We start from the raw sequence: 22,357 nt of genomic DNA on the forward strand, positions 1-22,357 counted from the left end.
CGGGGGCGTGGCCACAGCCTGAGAGGCGGGTTTCCTGTCCAGTCGTAAATAACTTCCGACGTGTGCCGGAAGTTTCTTCGGTGACAATCAGGAAGTCGGCGTGTCGAGAGGCTCGTCCAGGCCGCTGAGGCGGGTTAAGGTCTGAGGGTCGTGTGGAGCCAGGGCGCTGGTCACCAGGTGTTTGGCGTGGTCGGCTCTTATTTCTCACCTGGCAATGGCGACGTACACCTGCATAACTTGCCGGGTGGCGTTCCGCGACGCGGACATGCAGCGGGCCCACTATAAGACGGACTGGCACCGCTACAACCTGCGGCGTAAGGTGGCCAGCATGGCCCCAGTGACCGCCGAGGGCTTCCAGGAGCGAGTGCGGGCGCAGCGGGCCGTAGCGGAGGAGGAGAGCAAGGGCTCGGCCACCTACTGTACTGTTTGCAGTAAGAAGTTTGCATCTTTCAACGCCTACGAGAACCACCTCAAGTCTCGGCGGCACGTTGAGCTGGAGAAGAAGGCCGTGCAGGCCGTGAATCGGAAAGTGGAGATGATGAATGAAAAGAACTTGGAGAAAGGACTGGGCTTGGACAGTGTGGACAAGGATGCCATGAACGCCGCCATCCAGCAGGCCATCAAGGCCCAGCCGTCCATGTCTCCCAAGAAGGCGCCCCCAGCGCCTGCAGAGGAGGCCAGGAGTGCCGTAGCCGTGGGGACTGGTGGCCGTGGGACCCACGACCGAGACCCGAGCGAGAAACCACCCCGGCTCCAGTGGTTTGAACAGCAGGCGAAGAAGTTGGCAAAGCAGCAGGAGGAGGGCAGTGAGGAGGAGGAAGAGGACCTGGATGGAGACGGTGATGGCCCTGTCTGGGCGGGGAGGGTAAAGAGGAACTTGGCCCCCCTTTAGTTTTCAGATTTATACTCGAGATGGGTGTGTGTGTTTGTGTGTTTGAGAGCTTTTAAGTAAAAATGATGAGGGAAGGTGGTTTAGATGCTTTCTGAAGTGCCTTATCTGGCCAGCAGGTTCGGCTGTTTAGTTCACTCAATTCATTCTCCAAGGCCTAAAACCTTGTCTGGAAAAAGAAGTGCCTAATGCATATTTGGAGAATGAATTGATGCCTTCTCTGTTTTGGATGAGGAAACTTTTTTTTTCCTTTTTTTTTTTTTTTTTAAACGGAGTCTCGCTCTGTCGCCCAGGCTGGAGTGCAGTGGCCGGATCTCGGCTCACCGCAAGCTCCGCCTCCCGGGTTTACATCATTCTCCTGCCTCAGCCTCCCGAGTAGCTGGGACTACAGGCGCCCGCCACCTCGCCCGGCTAGTTTTTTTGTATTTTTTAGTAGAGACGGAGTTTCACCGTGTTAGCCAGGATGGTCTCGATCTCCTGACCTCGTGATCCACCCGTATCGGCCTCCCAAAGTGCTGGGATTACAGGCTTGAGCCACCGCGCCCGGCCTGGATGAGGAGACTTTTAACATACGCACAGGAGGACATCGTCATGCCAGCCGCCGTGTTATTTGCTATTCTAGTGGGTTTCCAGTTATGATGGTTTTGCACTTACTTTAGTTGAGTAAAACAGAATGAGGGGATCAAAATCAACTCAGCCAGAAATGTGGAGCTGGAGCCAGCAGCCTCACCTCTTTGACTTTATGAGTTATTTATTCCTTCTTTCTTTCCCTCATCCCACATCCTATTAACAGTGCTGGTGTAGGTGTTCATGTCTTTGTCTGTTCGCTCTGCTATAACGAAGTGCCAGAGACTGGGTAATTTATGAATAACATAAATGTATTTTCCCATAGTTCTGCAAATTGGGAAGTCCAAAATCAAGGTGCTGGCGGAGTCAGTGTCTGGTGAGGGCCTGTTCTATCGATGAAGTTTTCTCATGGTGTCATGTGGAGGAAGCAGAAGGCAAAGACGGGCTAGTTCCTTGGCACTAATCCATTCATTCGGGATTAGTGCTCGCCTCACTTAATCACCTCCTAAAGGCCCCACCTCTTAATGCCATTTCATTGATGATTAAGTTTCAACATTTGAATTTTGGGAGGGAAACATGCATTCAAACCATGGCCGTTCATAGAGCACCCCACCAGCACATACACACACCCCACAGTACTTTTGTGAAATAGTAGATAGAGGCATTGTTTTAGCAGTTTATAAAAATATGCAGCCAGAGCTCACGCCTGTAATCCCAGCATTTTGGGAGGCCGAGGCAGACGGATCACGAGGTCAGGAGATCAAGCTATGGTGAAACCTCATGTCTACTAAAAATACAAAAAATTAGCCGGGCGCGGTGGCGGGCGCCTGTAGTGCCAGCTACTCGGGAGGCTGAGGCAGGAGAATGGCGTGAACCCGGGAGGCGGAGCTTGCAGTGAGCCGAGATGGCGCCACTGCGCTCCAGCCTGGGTGACAGAGCGAGACTCCGTCTCACACACACACACACACACGCACACACAAATGTATATATATATATATTCACCCAGATAGGAGACTCCCTAACTATGTTCAGCACTGGGCTAGGTGCTGTAAGGCATAGGAAAGAAACAAACAAAAGACTCCTATTTCCTGGAAAAGAAAGACTAAGGAATTTCACAGGCATTCAGATGAGTCTGGTAAACAAATAGCTAAAATTGAGATCTTGAAAGAGGAGTTGTCCTTGGGAGTTGGGGGTACGGCTGTTTCTCCAAATATAGGACTGTATCACCGCATGTGATATCTTTGCTTGCTATTACTTTTCTTAAACTTACTATTTCAAAATTCTGGCTTGCAGATTGGGAAGATACTGATTCTGACGAAGAACTGGAATGTGAGGATACTGAAGCAATGGAGGATGGGGTGGAGCAGGATGCAGAGGAGGAAGAGGCTGAGGAAGGCCCACCCCTTGGTGCCATCCCTATTAGGGACTGCTTATTTTGTTCCCATCATTCCAGCTCGCTCATGAAGAATGTGGCTCATATGACCAAAGTCCACAGTTTCTTTATTCCTGATATAGAATATCTTTCAGATATTAAGGGACTGATTAAATACTTGGGTAAGTATAATAGTTTTTCTTTTAATGAGGAAATAATCACATTATTGGGGGACTGGTCTCAAGGGAACATTAGTTTTGCGTTTTTCATCAATCTTTGATATAATTGCTTACTTATTTTGTGAGTGATTTTTGAGTTGTGACAAATAGTGAGATTTAATTGGTTGCAAAAAGCTTTTTTCATATTTTTTCCTTAAATTATTTTTCTAGGAGAGAAAGTTGGTGTTGGAAAGATTTGCTTGTGGTGCAATGAGAAAGGGAAGTCCTTCTACTCCACAGAAGCTGTACAGGCGCATATGAATGACAAAAGCCACTGTAAGCTCTTCACAGATGGCGATGCTGCTTTGGAATTTGCAGACTTCTATGATTTTAGGTAAGCATAATTTGTAACATGAAGTGAAGTGAAGTCATATTTGCTTTGCATTAATATTATGTGTGCCAGTGCTGGCACTGTGCAACGTATCCTTAATAACACTTATAACACCTCTGTATTAGGCAGTTCTTTCTTTTAGTTGAGAAACTCAGTTTCACAGAGTTTAACACATCTAGTAAAGAGAAGACCTTAGACCCAAACTGAAGTTTGACTTGTTTTTCTTTTTGTTCTGGTTAAATCATCAAGAGTTCAGTTTTGCCCCTTGAACAGAGGTACAGAAATTAGGTTTCACATATTGGGTTCCTGGAGAGTCCTTGATCACCAGCTGTCCCCTGAAGGAGTTGAGACAGTTGCTAAACCAGTCCCAAACCAGGCATCTGATGGTGAGATTATCCCATTGGTGGTTCACCCCTAACTAGAATCTGTTTTTTTTTTTTTTTTCTGAGAAAGATTTTTGCTGTCACCCAGGCTGCAGGGCAGTGGCACGATCACGGTCTACTGCAGCCTCAGCTGCCCTGGGCTCAGGTGATCCTCCCACCACAGCCTCCCCAGCAGCTAGTGTGCACCACTATGCCCTGCTAATTTTTGTATTTTTTTGTAGAGATGGGGTTTCGCCGTGTTACCCAGGCTGGTCTTGAACTCCTGGGCCCAAGTGATCTACCTGCCTTAGCCTGGGATTACACGTGTGAGATACCATGCCTGGCCCTAACTAGAATCTTGAATAATTTGTATGTCATTTAGCAAATGTATGTTAAGTACTTGTGAACAACTAGTTGTCAAAATTCCTGTGAGCTAGCACAGGAGATAAGCAGATGTGTATAATTACCATGCCAGGCGTGCATAGTCCAAGTGATACAATGTTCAGAAAATTCTCAGTCTTTTAAGTCTTGCTTTTGCATTTTCTTCCTGATTTCCCGTTTTGCAGCTGGAGACTTGCAGTTGGTGGACATGACTGGGAGGAGGTAGAGGGGAGGATTAGAGGCTATGGCAGTAGAGAAGACAATGAATTCTGCTGGTGGTGGGAAGCATCCTCTTTCAGTATTTATCCCTCTCAAGTTTCCTTTTAGACACCAATGTTTATAACCTTTTGACTGATGTTGTCATCAGAGTGATCAAAGCAAATACCATGGATAGAGTCAAGCAGCTGCCATCAGCAGTAGGCTTGGAATGCCCAGCACTCAGTCTGTCATCCTGTGGTTATATTCAGGATCCTACCCAGTCTCACAGATTTCAGTATCTGCTTCAGGCCCGTGACCCCCACATTTATATCTCTAGTATAGCCTTCCCTGTAGCTATAGACTGAAGGTATCCAGCTACCTCCTTGATATTTCTACTTGTGTCTAAAAGGGATCGTTAACCTGTCCAAAATCAACTCCTGCTATGCATCCTAATCTGCTCCCTGTAAGTAAATGGCATCTCTGTCCTTCTAGTTACTTAAGCCAAATGCCAGGTAGTCTTCCTTTATTCTTCTGTTTTCTTTCATGTTTACTTTAGAATCTATCACCAAATCCTGCTTTAACTACTTTTGCACTATCTATCTTCAGAGGCTGACTGCTTCTCACTACTTCTACTGCTCCTACCCAGGTCCAGGGCACCATCCTCTTTTGCCTGACTTCCTACAGTAGCCTCCTGCTTACATTCTTACTACCCGCCATGTTCTATTCTCAAAACTGTAACTAGGGGGATCCTTTTAAAACACTAGGTGAGGTCAAACTCTGCTCAGATTCTTTCAAAGACTACCTATCTTACTCAAAGTAAAAGCCAAAGTATAATGTCCTGCAAGGCCCTGCACATGATCTGGAGCCTCTGTGGGTCTGTTGTGTTGTATTAGTTGCTCTCTGGATTCCTAACTCTTTCTCTAATGCATCAAGTGTGTTTCTCGGGACCTTTGCATTTGCTGCTATATTTGTTTATAGTATTCGCTCAGATATTCACTTGACTTGTCCCTCACTTCTTGCAGGCATTGACATAAATTTCACCTTCTCAATGTGGCCTTTTTTGACCACCTTCCGTAAAATAACACCTATCCAATCCTTTTGATCCTGTTTTATTTTTCCTTATATTCCCTACTACCATTGTGTGTATTGTATATTATTTGTTTATTGTCTCCTCCTTCTAGACTCTAAGCTTCAAGCCCTAGCCTTTTGTTGTTGTTACTGTTGTTCTTTACTGGGTGTTGCTTAACCATTAGTTTGAATTAAAGTATGTAACTGATGGAACTGGTTCTCCCTTAGTCCAAATGATGTATTTTTCATTCCATTTACAGTTTTATTCTGTTGGTGCCTAGAAATGAGAAATTATGTGAGCCTTTCTTCCTAAAAATGAATATTAAATGATTTGTTTTCCTTAAGAAAATAAAAGTTAGCCAAGTGTGGCATGAGCCTGTAGTCCCAGCTGCTCAGGAGGCTGAGGTAAGAGGATCACCAGAAGCCAGGAGTTTCAGGCCAGCCTCGGTGACATAGTGAGACCCTGTCTCTGGGGGGAGAAAAAAAAGGTGATAATGCTTAGTAAAGAAAACTTGGAAAATAGAAAGCTTTTACATAAAAAGCTGGTGTTTATGGAGTGCTTACCTGCCAGACACTGTTCTAATAAGCATTTTATGTGGATTCACTCAGCTAAAAAATGACAAATTACCTATAATTTCACTCCCCTTCACAAGGTAACTTGTTTACTTATTTTGGACCTGAAACTTTTTATTGAATAATAAACTTACAGAAAAGTACATATATGTATACAACTGGCCCTCTGTAGTCATAGGTTCTCCATCTGTGCATCCAAACTATAGTGTTCAAAAAAAATTTTGTCCATACTAACATCCACAGACTTATTTTTCTTGTTATTATTCCCTAAACAGTACTGTGTAACAACTATTTACATAGCATTTACCATGTTTTAGGTATTATAAGTAATATAGAGATGATTTAAAGCATGCAATGATTTAGGTTATATGCAAATGTTATACCATTTTATATCAGCGACTCGAACATCTGCAAATTTTAGTATCCTAGGGAGGTCCTGGAACCAATCCCCCATGGATACCAAGGGATGACCGTACTTGTGATATCATGACTCAGTTTAGTGAAATTTTAAATATAACTAGTACCTAGATCAACAAACAGCATGTTAATAATCCCCTGACATTTCCCTTGTGTGTCCTTCCAGAAACTACCCCTCCTTTCTCCAGGGGTAACTACTATTCTGACTTATAGCTGCATAGATTGATTTTGCCTGCTTTTGTACTTTATATGTAAATGGAATCACAAAGAATGTACTCTTGGGTCTGACTTCATTTGCTCAACTTTCTGTTTGGGAGACCCATCCATACTATTTTATATAGTTGGAGAGAGTTCTTATTGTTACAGAGTGTTCTGTTCAGTGCTCCACAACATCTAGTCTAAGGCTAATACACATTTGAGTGGTTTCTAGTTTGGGGCTATTACAAGCAATGCTGCCACATCATTCTAGTATGTCTTTGGCAAATGTTTATAGGTTATCTTTTGTTTGTATATGTAGGAGTTGGGCCAGAGGATATACATGTGTTCAATTTTAGAAAATACTGTCAAATTGTTTTCCAAAGTGGTTTTCTATACTTCCACTTGTAGTGAGGGAGAGTTTTTCATTTTAGCAACTTTGGTGGGTGTGTAGTCGCTTTAATTTGCATCTCCCTGATGATGATTAGTGCAATCAAGAGCCTTTTTATGTATTCATTGGCCATTTGGATATCTTTTTGTGAGGTATCTGATCAAGTATTTGTCTATTTTCTTATTAGGTTGTGTGGTTTACTGTTAATAATTTAATGTACACTCTTCCTATTATTTTTCATGTGTATCTATGAATAGCATTTGTCAACATTTTTAGGAATATGGAGATTCTTCTGGACCTGCACTGTCCAATATAGTAATTACTAGGTATACCCATATAGCTATTTAAATAAATGGAAAGTTTAATAAAAAATTTAAACATTCAGTTCTTCAGTCAGACTACCTGCATTTCAAAGTTCAGTGCTGAAAAGCTCATGTGACTGCAGTTACTGTATCAGACACCAAGACATATTGATAGAACATTTTCCGTCATCACAGAGTGCTGTTGGACAGCACTGTGCTATAACTTGTTTTTATAATGGTTAAATTGAGTATAGCTGCATGTCCAGCTGTACGTTCTCCTTCTTTTCTTCTCTGTTAGGCAGCCTTTCTAGGGAAAAACAAATAGAATTCTGTTATAGGTCATTTGCTCACTTCTACTACAGACAAAATGCTAATGAGTTGTTTTCTCCCAAAACCTTTTAGCTGGTAGTTCCTACAGCTGCTTCCTGCCCTCTCCCTTTTAGGTAGCTTAGGAAGTTTGCCACATTTGCAAATAAAGTTTATGTCTTTTAGTTCCATTTGAGGTATCAGTCTATTTATTAGTGCAACTTCTTCGTTACAGGAGTAGCTACCCAGATCACAAGGAAGGGAAGGACCCCAGTGAGGCTGAAGAGTTGCCCTCAGAAAAGAACTTGGAATATGATGATGAAACCATGGAATTGATTCTGCCTTCTGGTAAGTGCATTTGTCAAAAATAAACAGCTTAATGCCAGTGGGACTGAGGGAGAAGCATATCTCCATCAATTACCTGCCATACTGAGGGAAATAGACCGTAAAGCTTAAGGTATATGTTTGGGTTTTCACGTACAGTGTAAACCCTGAAGGTTGCTGCTCAGCTCTAAGTTGGCTGTTGTGTTTAAATTTGATCAGTGTTTTTGTTCATTTCTGGGTTATGACTCAGAATGTTTGATCAGGCATTTCTTTTCTTTCTTTTTTTTTTTTTTTTTTAGATGTAGACTTTTCCTATTCTGTCTTTATCTATTTTTTTTGGTCCTGTCTAGGTTTCTCTTGTTAATTGTAACCTTACTGTTATTCTTTGAACTGATTCCTGTTTCCTTTTGTTGCTCAGACTTCCAAATGGTAGTTTGGTGTGGGTGTATCTGACTCACGGTGGAAATTTATCCACCATGAGGTGTGAAAAGAAGAAGAATAACCATGAATGTGAGAAGCATACTTGGTTGTTTATTGTGTAGGAAGAAAGAATCGTGATTAACTGATGATAATAGGAGAAGCTACAGAAGACATGTTTCAGAAATGAAAGGGGATGGAAAGGTAGAGATGATAATAAGATCTTAATATCTGGTATTTACTGAGCAGTTAGCACATTCAGGCAGATGTATTTGTCTTTATAGGCCAACATGGAGTTAGATTCCAGCATCTTCATTTTGCATATGAAGCTTAGAGAGGCTGAGTAACTTACCAGGATCACATACCTAATCAGTAAAGCCTTTTTCCAATATCCATATACTACTTCGGGAGATTTGCAGTAATGGTGCAGGCAGGAACAACATACCCTGCTGGTGGAGAGGTCTGCAATGAAGCAGCCTTGTCTTACGCCTTTCCACACAGAATGTCACTGCTTAGGTACAGATGGCTATCTTTAGCTCAGAATGATAACCTTGTAAGGCCAAGAGCAGCTTTAGAGTGTGGCAATAGGAGGAAAGGTCAGGCAGAACCTATTTTGAAGATGACAGTTCTTTCTACCGTGATAAGAAGGTTATAATGCAATATATTATCATGGCCTATCTAATACACAATGGTAAAACGTAAATCCCAGAGAACTTTTTCTAGTCTTTCTCTGGTGACAGTACCCATAGAGAACATCAGAAATATGTTTAATAATTTATTTTCCAGAACTATATGTTTACCTTGTTGTCTCCTTAGCTTCTGCTTCTTAAACGGGAGAATCAGATAACCATAGACCTTAAATAAATTGAATAAGACAATCCTAGTACAATAGTGTCTACCATGTAATAGGATCACCATAGTGTTTGCTTTATTTAGCATCTACTTTAGCACAATATATTACAAAACTTAGCATAACATGAGCATATCTATTTAAGAAATCTAGGATGTTTCAGAGAAGTTTTCATCTAGACTTTAAATTTTTGAAACTTATAAAAAATAAAGAATCCTCAGCTTTGTCCTGGGTGATTGAGTTTTTTAAGGTATCTAAAAAGATACTCATTTTGACTGCCAAAGCCAAGCCCATTTTTGGCTTTGGCTAGCCTTAGAAAGATATTGGAGAGGTCTTCCTCTCCCATATCCAGATGGCTTAGTAACTCCTAAATGTCTTTTCAGTATTTTTTTGTATTCATTTGTCTGTGTCACCATTCCTCCTGTCTGGTCATCTCTTATCTGGTTTCCACATGACCACCAAAACATTCTTTCTAAAACACCAGTAGATTTTCTTTACCCTCTGTAGTTCCTCCCCTGGGAGCCATTGCCTTTAGGGTAACTTTGAGTTTCTCTCTACTGGTCCCTCAGGTGTGTAGTGCTATTCCTCTATCCACCCACATAGAGTTTTCTTCCTCTGGGCATTTGCATGTGTGGAACCTCTGTTATTCCTACTTTTCTTGTAAGATTCAACTTATTTAGATTCAACCGTCTGGGAAGGCTTCCTGAACTCATCTCCTGTCCATTTACTGGGTAACAAGAGTCTCTCCCCTGCTGCTGGGACACTAAATCTAGTTGCTCAGATTGGACTTCAATAAAATCAAGCAGGCTATCTCAAAGCCAATGACAAAAAGTAGCCACTAGAGGGCACTGTGAGCATTTATTTTGAAGATTGTGGTCTTGAAGGTGTTTTTTGGATTTCCTTCGTTGCTCTTCAGCTCTTATGGAGTAAGTTGGTACGAAAGGCCCATTCAATTGGATGGCAGAAATTGTAAGGCTGTTTGTTAAGAAGGAGTGAACATTAGCCTGGTGTGATGGTGTGTGCCTATAGTCTCAGCTAAGGCAGGAGGATCACTTGAGCCCAGGAAGTCAAGAGTCAAGGCTGCAGTGAGTCATGATCATGCTACTGCACTCCAGCCTGGGTGATAGAACAATACCCTGTCTCCAAAAAACAAAAAAAGAAAAAAAGGAGTGGACAGTCCGTAAGTGGTTACTGCTGTGTCAAAAGCTAGATGGACAGGTTGCGTGCCTCACCATGACTTAGACATAACCAATCCCTTATTTATTGGGCAGTCACACTGTGTTCTGGAAAATATTTTTCCTTGACGAGGGCCTTCAAGTGTAGCTGTCCTTAGCTCATCATACTTGGTGCTAATATCAGGTGGTTACTGTCATTGGCATAGGGCAGGGGTAGCTCTGAATGCTGTTTTCAGTTCCTTCTTACCAACTGTTGGAAACCTTGGCATTGAGTAATGAAGCCATTTCAAGGACGCTTTAAAAGGCCAACCTTCTGTAGGATGTATTTCCACATGTTGCTTAAGAATATAAATATATTAAATTCTTATGTATTAATGACCAACATTATCACCTTGCAAACCTGGAGTGTCCAGAGCTAACATTATAAATAGAACATCACAGCAAACAATGCTGGAATTTCCTGTAGACCCTCCATTTAAGCTTGCGGTTTTATCTGTCAACTACATCTCACTGATTTCTTGTGGTCTAAGAGCTTTGTTAACTGTTACGCTGTCAAAACATTCAGGTTTAGGGAAAATGTTTTTATCCACACTGGTATCCAAAGACCATGTCTTTGAATCAAAAGGTTCTTTTTGTCATCTCTTGAGTATGATAACAAAACAAGCAACTGAAAGTAACTACTTTTGCATATCTGTATAGCAAACAAATTATTTTCCAGTTGTTTTGGCAGGTATAGGGACTTAAAACAACCAAAATAATTTTCTTATGCAAATTAAAAGTCTGGATCCTAAAAGCAAATACAGACTTCCACAATATTTATAGTATCTGGTTCATGGTCGTTTTACACAAAAGATTCTGAAAGCAATGGCTTTACATAAGTAAATATAAACCTTTCCTGGAAACTGTACACAGGGTTCTACCTAGCCAAATATCCTTTATTCATTTTCAGTGGAAATGGCTTTTATCATGCCTTATGTATATGCTGTTGTTAAATATCTGCATGGTTATGTCTGTCTGGGAAGATATTTGATTGCTTTTGTCCTAATTAATATTCTTGTGAAAGGATAGCGTGTATTTAGTAAGCTTTTAGGTAATGCTGATGACACTGGCCTAGGGACCACCTTTGGAGAGGCACTGCTATAAGGGAGCCTGGAATTAGTCATCTCTAAACCCAGCCCCCTTCAGGTCATCTCCCCTGAACTTATGACACAGGGGTTGGGCCATTTTCCCTGAAAAGGGCCAGAGGTGATCGTTAAGGCTTTGTGTACCATTCTGTCTCTGCAGCAGCTTCCCACCTCTGCTGTTGTAGCAAGCACCAAAGCAGCGAGAGACGATACCTACACAGTTGAGCATGGCTGTGTGGCAGTAGAACAAACTAAAACAGATGATTGGCAAGATTGGGTTCTCTGGCTGTAGTTTGCCACCCCTAGACTAATATATCAGATGTGCCTCACCCTTAAATAGGAACCTTGAATTGTTCTTCCAGTAGATACCTTTACTTACCTCAGGTTTTTATTATTCCAGCTACAGAATTTCCAACTAGTGGCCAATACCTTTGTCCCATAGTTTTTTTATTTGAAATATGCAGAGTCTGTTTTCTTTTTTCTCACTCTGTTACAAGTTAGTGGGCCTATGAGATAATGAGATATACAATCATATGTTGTAATGACATGAGCATACTTTGAAAATTAAATTTAGAAATTCATTTCTGAAAGCATGATTGACTCACATAGTTTTACCAGATCCTACTAAATAAGCAAAAGCTATAGACAGCATTCAGCTTAATCATCTTTTAAAATTCAAATTGACCAGGTGATTTCCATCATTTAGGAAGCAATAGGTCAGGGTTACTCAGCCTTGGCACCATTGACATTTTGGACTAGATAATTTTTTGTTATGGGGGCTGTCCTGTGCATTTAAAGATGTTTAATAGCATCTCTGACCTCTACCCTCTAGGTGCCAGTAGTAACCTCTAGCTGTAACAACCAAAAATGTCTTTAATCAGTGCCAAATGTCCCTTGCTGGGTAAAATCCCCATTGGAGAATCACTGCAATAGAGAATTTAAGCAAAGGAAAGGTGGATTGATTTCTATTTTAGATCCTGACTGTGGCATGTAGACCCAAACATCAGAACTGCTCTCTGTGCTTAATCTTCTTCCCATATATATGTATAATTTTTATTTATTTATATATATAAAATGCTAAAAATCTCTTATCTCCTAGGGCCCTATTATCTGTATTAGTAGGGGTTTCTATGTGTATTTTTGGGGATTGTATGCAAGTAAGTACACAATGCTAAGTTTTTCACTTAACGGTGACTTGCCATTCTCTTTTTAAAATATCTATTGTTTGGTTTTCTTTTTTTTTGCATACTTTCTTTCTTTCACTTTTTCATTTTTATTTTACATGCTGCTTCATCTTTCTTTAGTAGGTAGAACAACTGTTTCTTCTGGTACATCGATTTTCCATCTAGATATACTAAAAGATCTGATTTGGAAAGCCCTTGCTTTATAGCTCTGCCTTGAAAAAACTATCCAACTCATTGTTTCAGTATTGCTCTTTTGAAAAACAGGTGCCAGAGTGGGTCATCGCTCCTTGATGAGATACTACAAACAGCGATTTGGCTTGTCCAGAGCTGTGGCAGTTGCCAAAAATCGGAAGGCCGTGGGCCGAGTACTTCAGCAGTACAGAGCCCTGGGATGGACTGGCAGCACAGGTACGTTGATCTTTACAACTGCAGACCAGTCTAAGAACTTATATTTCTAGCAGGGATCTGAGGAAAGTTGTTCCCATTTATGTTGTCCTTGTGGATCCTCTCTGGGGGAAACTTAACCTCTTGGCTCCAGGGATTTCCATTACCACTTGATATGTTTAAGGCAATAAGCCCAAAGTGCTATGACTTAGAAATTTCATATTCCTGGCACAGCAATTTTATATACCATTAACTTTTTCAGAAGATAATAGTTACAAAAAGAATTATTTAGTAATCACCAAAGGTTGAAATTATCCTGGAGGTTACGCAGAGGAATCAGACAGTATCCTAGTGGTTAATAGCTTGAGCTGTGGAGTCAAACGTGACTTATGTGATGTACTTAGAGGTTCTTATATGATAAGCATGAGTAGTTTAATTAATATAAGCTTCTGTTTCCTCATTTATAAAACAGAGATGATAGTAATAAGACCTACCTCTTAGAGTTGAGTGGGTTGAATGTCATGCATGTGTGATATAGTGCATGCCCATCGTCAAGATTAGCCGTCAGTCCCCTTTTTTGTATTTTTCCCATAGAATATTTAGCAAAAGTTAGAAGAGTAAAGCATGCCACTGCAATTGTTGAGCTTTGAAACCTCATCAATATGATACTCTTTACATCTATTCTGATGTGTCTGCTGGATGAAGCTGGTTATATCCTTAGATCTTCAGGGAAAGCATCTATCCAACTAGAGGACTGTGGAGAAGATAAGAGGAGGGCTGCTTTCTGATGGCCTGGGAAGCTCTAGGCAACTAAAATCCATTTGAAATGCCACTGTGTTTATATGTAGTTTCCTTCATTGTGGCTACTTGTGAGCTGTGTGGCCACTTGAATCTGGCAGAGACTTGACTTCATCTTACTCTTATCAGGAAGTATTGTCTGACTCGATTAATAGCTTCTGCCTTTCTGATTAATGGGGCTTCACCTTTTGGGCTTATAGATGCTTCCAGATAATGAAAACTAAAGATGCTAATCCCAGAGAAATGTATATATACAAAAGTTCTGGTATGCAATTCTGGGGTCCACAGAGACCCTTGAGGCCCATGGTTTAGAGACCCCAAGTTAGCAACTCTGTTTTAAATACAAGAACCCAGTTACCCCAAACTAACCTTTTGAATTCTCTGCCAAGGTTGGATTTTTCTCTGATCACAAATAACAGACCTTTGCCTAATTTCTTAACCGCCTTCCAATCATAGGAGCGGCTCTTATGCGAGAGCGAGACATGCAATATGTCCAAAGGATGAAATCAAAATGGATGCTGAAGACAGGAATGAAGAACAATGCCACCAAGCAGATGCACTTTCGGGTCCAAGTGAGGTTCTGAGAGTCTGCTGGGATTGAGCGATCATCTCCTGCCCAAGTTTCCTCCTTGCCCTGAGGACCAGTGAAAGCCAGATCATAGGAGAGACCCTTTTGCTGCTACTTCATTGGTTCTGACCTAATAATAAAAGTTAGAATCATATGAGTTTTCAGATGTCATTTTTGAATAGTGTTGAAAGGTTATGTTTTCACAAGGTAAGTCCTGTGTCTACTGGACCCTGGGACTTGCACTGCTGCCTGACAGTTGCTTCGTCGCCTCAACTTTAAATGATTTATGGTTGTCAGAGTACTGTGAGGAATCAGGAATGACTTGTGTGCCCCAAACTTACTAACTTTCCAAGGAACTCACCATGTCATGGCACTGGGACCTATGTAAGGGGGCTTGAAGCCTTATGTAGGGGCAAAGTTGAATGTCGCTTATGGAATGTATCGTGGCACAGGAGGTAGTGAATATCTCTGGGCACTTGCATTAAATCCAGGCTAAGTTAAAAAGCACATCCATAGCTTGCCGTAAAGGTTTTCTATTTCTAAATGGGAATGCACAGAGTGACTGCTATGTACTCTGATGCCGTTTCCAGTGGTGCAGTTACTCTAGGACGAAAGTAAAGGTAAAATGCTTAGGTATCATTTTAGAAAGGCTACCTCAGGGTCAAATCTTGGGAGAAATTCTCAGTTTAGGTGGCTTAGAGGAAGGCACTAATATATTGAAAACGAAGCTAAACATGAAGTTCGAATCCATTTGAGTTATCTTTGTGACCTTGGAAAAGTGACTTGGCTTTTTAAATCTGTAAAATGGAGGTTTTATTATCTCACAGGTTGTTGGGGTTAAAGAAATCTGCTAAAGGACCAGACAGTCATTGAGTCCCTGGCACAGAGTTAGTATTTAAAGTTCTCTTTTACAGAGCAAACCCGCCACACTGAGTAAGGCATGGTGAGATTTAGTCAGTGCAGTATTCTGAGTAGTGGGTTCGAGCATGCCAGGAGAATGTGGTTGCCCTCACGGTGTATTAACCAGACCTCATTTGCTAGACATAGGTCTTTTTCTTTAAACTTTGGATGCAGAGTTGAATTAATTATATCCCATTAGTGTCCAGGTTCCCTATTATCCAACAATGAGGGCTCCTTGGTATTAATTTTGCTCCTTCATCCTGTTTTCTACCATTCTCCCCACACAAGGACCCAATCTGTTGTGTTTGACACATCTTTAAATCTATAGCCTGAGAAAATGGTATAGTGCTTTGCATGTGGTATGTTTTTAATTTATGCTTAACTGAATGTACATGATATTGTGCTATAGTTCTTCTCAGTTTCATTTTTCATTCAACATTTTTTTACTCCACATCTAGCAACATCTAGTTCATTGCTTCTGACTGCTGCCTTGTATTCTATAGTGTGTGTCTACCACACTGTCCTTACCACTTTCTCTAGAGCTGGCACCTTGATTGCCTCCAACTCCATATCATCATACCAGCCAGCACTGTTAATGCATACCTCACGTATATATGTGAATGTATATAAATGTATACATTTATGTCACCTTTTAATTTGTCATCTCCTTTACCTGGTGGGGGCATGGGAGGCAAAGAGAACAGCATGTTTACTGACTTGTAAAATACTAATACTATCTCTATTTAAATAAATATTTCATTTTTGAGACAAGGTCTTGCTCTGTTGCCCAGGCTGGATGCAGTGGAACGATCACTGCTTACTGCAGCCTCGACCCCACAGGCTAAAGTGATCTTCCCGCCTCAGCCTCCCCAGTAGCTAGGACTACAGGTCTGTGCCACCATGCCTGGCTAATTTTTTTTTTCTTCAGGTAGAGAGTCTCACTATGTTGCCCAGGCTGGTCTTGAACTCCTGGACTAAAGCAATTGTCATGCCTCAGCCTCCCAAAGTGCTGGGATTATAGGTGTGAACCACCCGGCCTCTTCATTTATTTAATTAGCTACTTCTTCCAGGCTTCAGAAGACACCTTAGTTCTGATTTTGGGTTTGTGGAACAATCCATTATCTCACTTCTGTCCACACTGTAATTTTGTAAAATTCAATTTATTTGCTTTCCTGCAGTAGAGTTCTATTTGCGGGATGGAGGATGGAGGGGGGCACAGCAAACAAAAAGAGATTTAAACCTTATCTCCTGATAGTTAAGTGAACGAGACAAGAAACATGGACAAATGGACTTGTTATTTTAGGGGAGCCTCTTGGTGGTACAAGAAAGTGTGATGTCTTTGATATTTTATTTGCTTGTCATCCCTTTGGGGTGTGTTTTTCTTTCTCTAGGTGCACCCTGTTCCCCACTCGGTTTTCTGTATTGGGATTTTTTGGGTTTGCTGGTCCATTCACACATAGTCATTTACTATCAGTTCTCCCTGTTTCGGTGTTTTCACAGCTACATGTCCCTTTTCTGGTATCTTATGCCTATCACATTGGAGAAATGAACACATGCGTGTGGGCAGAACCTGCCAAACAAAGATCCAAGCGTAAAGCCTAGGGAATGCTTCTGTTCTTACATTTCTCTCCCCTCACTGTGGTATTGACATAGTGCTTTTGTTCCTCCAATTTTTAAAAAATCTTCGTGGGTGCACAGGAGGTGTATATTTATGGGACACTTGAGATGTTTTGATACAGGCGTGACATCATTATTTCTTCAAATTTTTATTCTCCACATTTCCTTTTGATGAAAAGAATCGAATCTGTATTGACATACACCGGGCGTCCTGCCACAGCACCTATTGTCCTTGAAACAGTTATCTAAACTTACAATGGGTGCCAGAGTCGTCATGTTAAATGTTCTTCCGCCAGCACGGTGTCTCACGCCTGTAATCCCAGCACTTTGGGAGGCCGAGGCGGGCGGATCACGAGGTCAGGAGATCGAGACCATCCTGGCTAACACGGTAAAACCCCGTCTCCACTAAAAATACAGAAAAGTAGCCGGGCGTGGCGGCGGGCGCCTGTAGTCCCAGCTACTCGGGAGGCTGAGGCAGGAGAATGGCGTGAACCCGGGAGGCGGAGCTTGCAGTGAGCTGAGATCGTGCCACTGCACTCCAGCCTGGGTGACAGAGCGAGACTCTGTCTCAAAAACAAAAACAAAAAAGGTTCTTCGTGAGTGCCAAGCCAGCGCTGGCTGCTGCAGCTGGCTACCAGCAACTTGTGTGGAGCCTTTCCTCCTGGGAGGCATCGCAGGACCTGATGGTGCTGGCGAGTGTTTGTCAGTCTTTAGCTTGAGACATCAAGACTGGGATCAAAAGTGAGAGCACGTAAAGTGAGAGAACATAATCGTGTCCCTTTCCACGCGTGTTACAGAAACCCCTAGCTGCTTTGCTGCCCGTCTACAGACTGGACAGTTTCGATTTAATCTTTCTGCTTTGTGTAGTAGGCATTTGTGTTTTACTGAGTATAAAGTGCCACTTTATGATTCTCTACTGTGGGGTATAGATGGTATTCGTATTTTACAGATGAGGAAATAGACCCAGAGTAGTTCAATAACTTTTTTAAGGAGACAAAAAAGGAAGCCAGAGATGACGATTTCTTGTTCTGCATTTTTTTTTTTTTGAGACAGTCTCGCTCTGTCACCCAGGCTGGAGTGCAGTGGCACAATCTCGGCTCACTGCAACCTCCACCTTCTGGGTTCAAGCGATTCTCCTGCCCCAGCCTCCTGATTAGCTGGGACTACAGGCACATGCCACCACGCCCGGCTAATTTTTGTGTTTTTAGTAGAGACAGGGTTTTGCCGTGTTGGCTAGGCTGGTCTTAAATTCCTGACCTCAAGTGATCTGCCCACCTCAGCCTCCCAAAGTGTCCTGCATTCTTAATATTGCAGCATACCTATGTAGTGTCCTCAGCGTCCTCCCAGCCTAAGGAGTACACTTGGGGAGAAGGTGGGGCTATAAAAATGTACTCAAGTCCATTAGATTTACAGCAGCTGTGCAAAAATCTCATTTTAAATCCAAAAATACATACAATCTTACATTTACATTAATACATGAAAGAAAATATCACCTTTTCTTCCCTAGAAGGTGATCAAATTTTGCCCCAATTTTGGTTATTTGTGGAGTCTTCATTGTTAAGCTGTTTTCCTTCACCTTGATTATCATTTCCAAACTCTGTTAAGATCTCATTGAACATTATTAATTTGGAATTCACAATAATTCATATGTGGGAGTACAGGTAAGAGCTGTGTTACCAACTTTCAATGTGCAGTCATTTTTGCAAGAGAATTGCTGGCAGTCCTAGAGAAATTTGTAAGAGCGTTGAAGAATACATGTCATTTAATTCAGATTCTTTTGCAATTGGCATATTAGTTATTTATGACACTGAAATTGATGGAGATTAAGATTTGATTAGCTTGTTAATGCTGCAAACAGTTAAAATTTTAGAATACTTATTTATTTATTGTTTGTGAGGCACACTTGTTCTCCTAATCTGTTCTCTCCTCATGCATGTGGCTTATCAGGCAGCAACTATGTTTCCCAGCCCCACCTCCAGCAAGGCGTGGTCATGTGACTAAGTTTGGACCAGTGGTTGTGCACAGAGGCAATGGATGGAACTTGACTACAGATCCTCACAACTCTGAGATAAGCGGCTTTTCTACTTGCTGCCTGTTTTTCCTCTCCCGAGCTGGAAGTGAGGTGCACCAGCACTACCCATGCAGATAAGGACTATACCTCAGGGAAAATGGCAGAGCAATAGTATGGAAGGACATTAGGGAGCAGAGGTGCTCTGCCAACTGGAACTGGCTGGACTGTTAGTGAAGTAAATTGAAGCCATTGTGTTGTGATGTTTTAGTTACAGTAACCTAGCTTATAATCTGATAAAGAGTAAAAATTCATGATAATGCTAATATGATCTGGCATAATTCAAATTTAGCTGGAATTGGCAATTGCTGTCTCTTATCTTCCCTTTGCCCCTGTTCTCAATCTGAAGTGGGCTAAATTTTTTGTTTTGTTATGTTTTGTTTTAGATGGAGTCTCACTCTGTTGCCTAGGCTGGAGTACAGTGACACAATCTTGGCTCATTGCAACCTCTGCCTCCTGGGTTGAAGTGATTATCCTGCCTCAGCCTCCCAAGTAGCTGAGATTGCAGGCGCACACCACCATGCCCAGCTAATTTTTGTATTTTTAGTGGAGACAGGGTTTCACCATGTTGGCCAGGCTGGTCTCGAACTCCTGATCTCAGGTGATCCTGCTTCAGAGTGCTGGGATTACAGGCATGAGCCACCATGCTTGGATAGAAGTGAGCCAAATTCTTATACAGGGTTGGGTTTGGGGACAGTTAGGAAGTGCTTCCTTCATGATCATTCAGAACTTTCTCAGGTCAATATTTTCAATATTGTCCCTTTTATTAATTTCTTTTGGAGACTATACAGACAGAAAAATAATATTTTTCCTTCACCTCATATGGCAACTTCACAACATGCCAGCTAATTCTTTGACGTTTCTTCCCTGGAGAAGTGGAGTCTGTCTCGCCTTGATATTGGGCTGGTCTTTATTACTTGTTCATATCCAATTAAATGCAGCAGAAATACAGTTCAGCTCCCAGTTGGCTTCCTTGGACTCTCGGCCAGTGTAAGAAATCTGATGACGCCAGGGAGTCATGCTATGTGGGATCCCAGGCCACATGGAGAGATCACATGTAGACTGTCTGTTTGATGTCCCAGCTAAAGTCTCAGTCAACATCTAGCACCAATTGCCAGCATCTGAGTGCACCATCTTGCATGTCCAGCCCAGTTGAGCCTTCAGATGACTGCTGCCCCTACCAACATCTCACAGCAATCCTGGAACAGACCCGAGCAAGAACTATCTAGATGAGGCCTTCCAAAATTCTTGACCCATGGAGTCCATTAGCATAATGAAATAGTTTTACAACACTAAGTTTGCGCAGCAATAGCACCTGGAACACCTCACTGTTACACCATCACGTACGTTACACGGTTGAATCTTGGATTCCACTTAAACACCTTGTGGTGGAGCTTTCCTGTCAATGTTGTTTTAAGGGCAAGGACTTTACATACATTATCATACCTTATTTAATCATCACAGTCCACCTAAGAAGTAGATACAATTATTATTTCTGCTTTACAGCTCAGGAATACTGGGCATAACAGCCCAAGGTCACACTGCTCTTAATTACTGTGCTTTCTATTGTCAGTGCTGGAACATGAGAGGCTTCAGGAGTCAGAATTTTAGACTTTCATGACATATTTGAACTGACCTCGGTCATTTCCCTCCTATCGTGGTTACACAGCAGAATCTGGGCATAAAGAAACTCAGCCATGGTATGCATTAGTAATTGACAGAGTAAGGTAGAAACATATTTCTCTAAGTGTGTGTGCTAGCCACTGTGCTACTCTGCAACGTCAAACCGTTTTCAACTCCTTAAAAAATTCTTTGGTATAAACTGTTATTTACTGAGTAAGCATGATGCATTTCTTTAGAGGAAAAGAATGAATCTATATTTAGCATATACCTAAACCTATATTAAAAGCATTAAAACTATATTCAAGAATACATTTATTTAAGAATCTGTGCTTAAAAAAAACCCTACATTTTAAATTTCGTTGAATAGGACTTCTAAGTTGTGAATTGAAAGCATTCTGCTTTATTATTAATCACCACATTTGGTATTCCAATCTCATATACCATTCTCACTTGGGGTAACGTGTCTCAGACATGTTGCCCTACCCTAGTTTACTCATTTTCTAAACAGCATCTGCCAATGTGGAAAATGAGACTACTTATAAAGGTGAGAGATTTTAGCTTTTCTAAAAAGATTTTTGTAACGCTTAGTGCCAGAGAATGAGAATATTAAATTGACAGTAAATAGAGTAAATGGAAACTATTTTAACATTTATGCTTGAAACGTGACTCCAGTTTCAAGACTTTTTTTTTCTTTTTCTAATTCAAGTAAATGAAACCTATTTGGATAATTCAGTAATTTATTCTTTTTATTCATCTTGAATGTTGGGGGGATTTTCCCTAGAAATAAACACAAATATATAGAGTATGTAACAATTCAGTAACATAAAATCTAAAACAAAGAACTTATTAAGTGATGGATATTGTATGTGATTTACACATGCAAACTCATTAAGTCCTCACCACAACTTCTAGGAGGTAAATAATATATTATCCCCATTTTGTAAGTGGGGAAACTAAGGCATAAAGAAACTTCCAAAGTTACTAAGTGGCAAAATTGGGGTATGAATCCAGGTAGTTAGGATTCTAGGTCTGCACTCAACACTGCACTAGCAGTTCTTACATTTTTGGGTCTCAGATCCCTTTCACACTCTTTAAAATACTGAGGACTGTGATGAGCTTCGTTTTTGTTGGTTGCATTTATTGATATGGTATTAGAAATTAAGATAGAGAAAATTAGAAAAGGTTTAACTCATTTAAAAGTAATAAAACCATTGCATGTTAACCTTAATATATTTGTATAAAAAACAACGATATTTCCTTAAAAAAAACTATAGTGAGATGAGTGGGTTTTTGTTTTTTTAAACATTTTTGCAAATTTCTTTAATATCCAGCTTAACAGAAAACAACCGGATTTTCATATCTGCTTCTGCATTCAATTTGTTGTATAATACATGTCATGCCAACCCTGGAAACTTCACTGTCCTCTGATAGGAGAACAAAGGCGAAACGGGCAAATAACATATAATTATTAGTATAAAAATTGCTTCGGCTTTGCAAAGCCCCTGAAAGGGTCTTAGGGACATCCAGGCATCCTGGGATCATACTTTGAGAACGATGGCACTACACTTTACTGCCTCTGAGTACACAGGGAGAATGTCTTCGTTGAATTTTAAGTGTTCCTTAAGAAACAGTGTTTCTTCGAGTAAATTCCAGCCTGCTGTGGTAGAAGGAGCAGAGGCTGAGTAGCCAGAGACAGGGGTGCAACCCTAGTTCCGTGCGTGGGAGCTCTTGACCTTCACTAAGTTCTCTCCATCT

At 41.3% G+C, this 22,357-nt stretch overlaps 1 protein-coding gene across 1 annotated transcript; it reads left to right on the forward strand.

Moving 5' to 3' along the window:
• The first annotated feature begins 78 nt into the window (after positions 1-78).
• Positions 79-14,548, forward strand: LOC105492310 (zinc finger protein 622). The gene is made up of 6 exons (XM_011759329.3): positions 79-839; positions 2,750-3,010; positions 3,218-3,380; positions 7,806-7,918; positions 12,909-13,052; positions 14,283-14,548. Exons 1-6 carry the CDS (start codon positions 215-217, stop codon positions 14,408-14,410), a joined length of 1,434 nt encoding a protein of 477 aa, XP_011757631.2. The 5' UTR covers positions 79-214; the 3' UTR covers positions 14,411-14,548.
• The last annotated feature ends 7,809 nt before the right edge of the window (positions 14,549-22,357 follow it).

Source organism: Macaca nemestrina, chromosome 6 (genome assembly GCF_043159975.1).
Source record: "Macaca nemestrina isolate mMacNem1 chromosome 6, mMacNem.hap1, whole genome shotgun sequence".
NCBI classification, from domain to species: Eukaryota; Metazoa; Chordata; class Mammalia; order Primates; family Cercopithecidae; genus Macaca; species Macaca nemestrina.

Excerpts from the sequence above, each read along its gene's own strand:
- LOC105492310 (XM_011759329.3), top strand. The coding sequence starts at position 215 with ATGGCGACGTACACCTGCATAACTTGCCGGGTGGCGTTCCGCGACGCG. Across the intron at positions 7,919-12,908 it reads GGAATTGATTCTGCCTTCTG|GTGCCAGAGTGGGTCATCGC; the intron begins GTAAGTGCATTT and ends TTTGAAAAACAG. Across the intron at positions 13,053-14,282 it reads GGGATGGACTGGCAGCACAG|GAGCGGCTCTTATGCGAGAG; the intron begins GTACGTTGATCT and ends TTCCAATCATAG.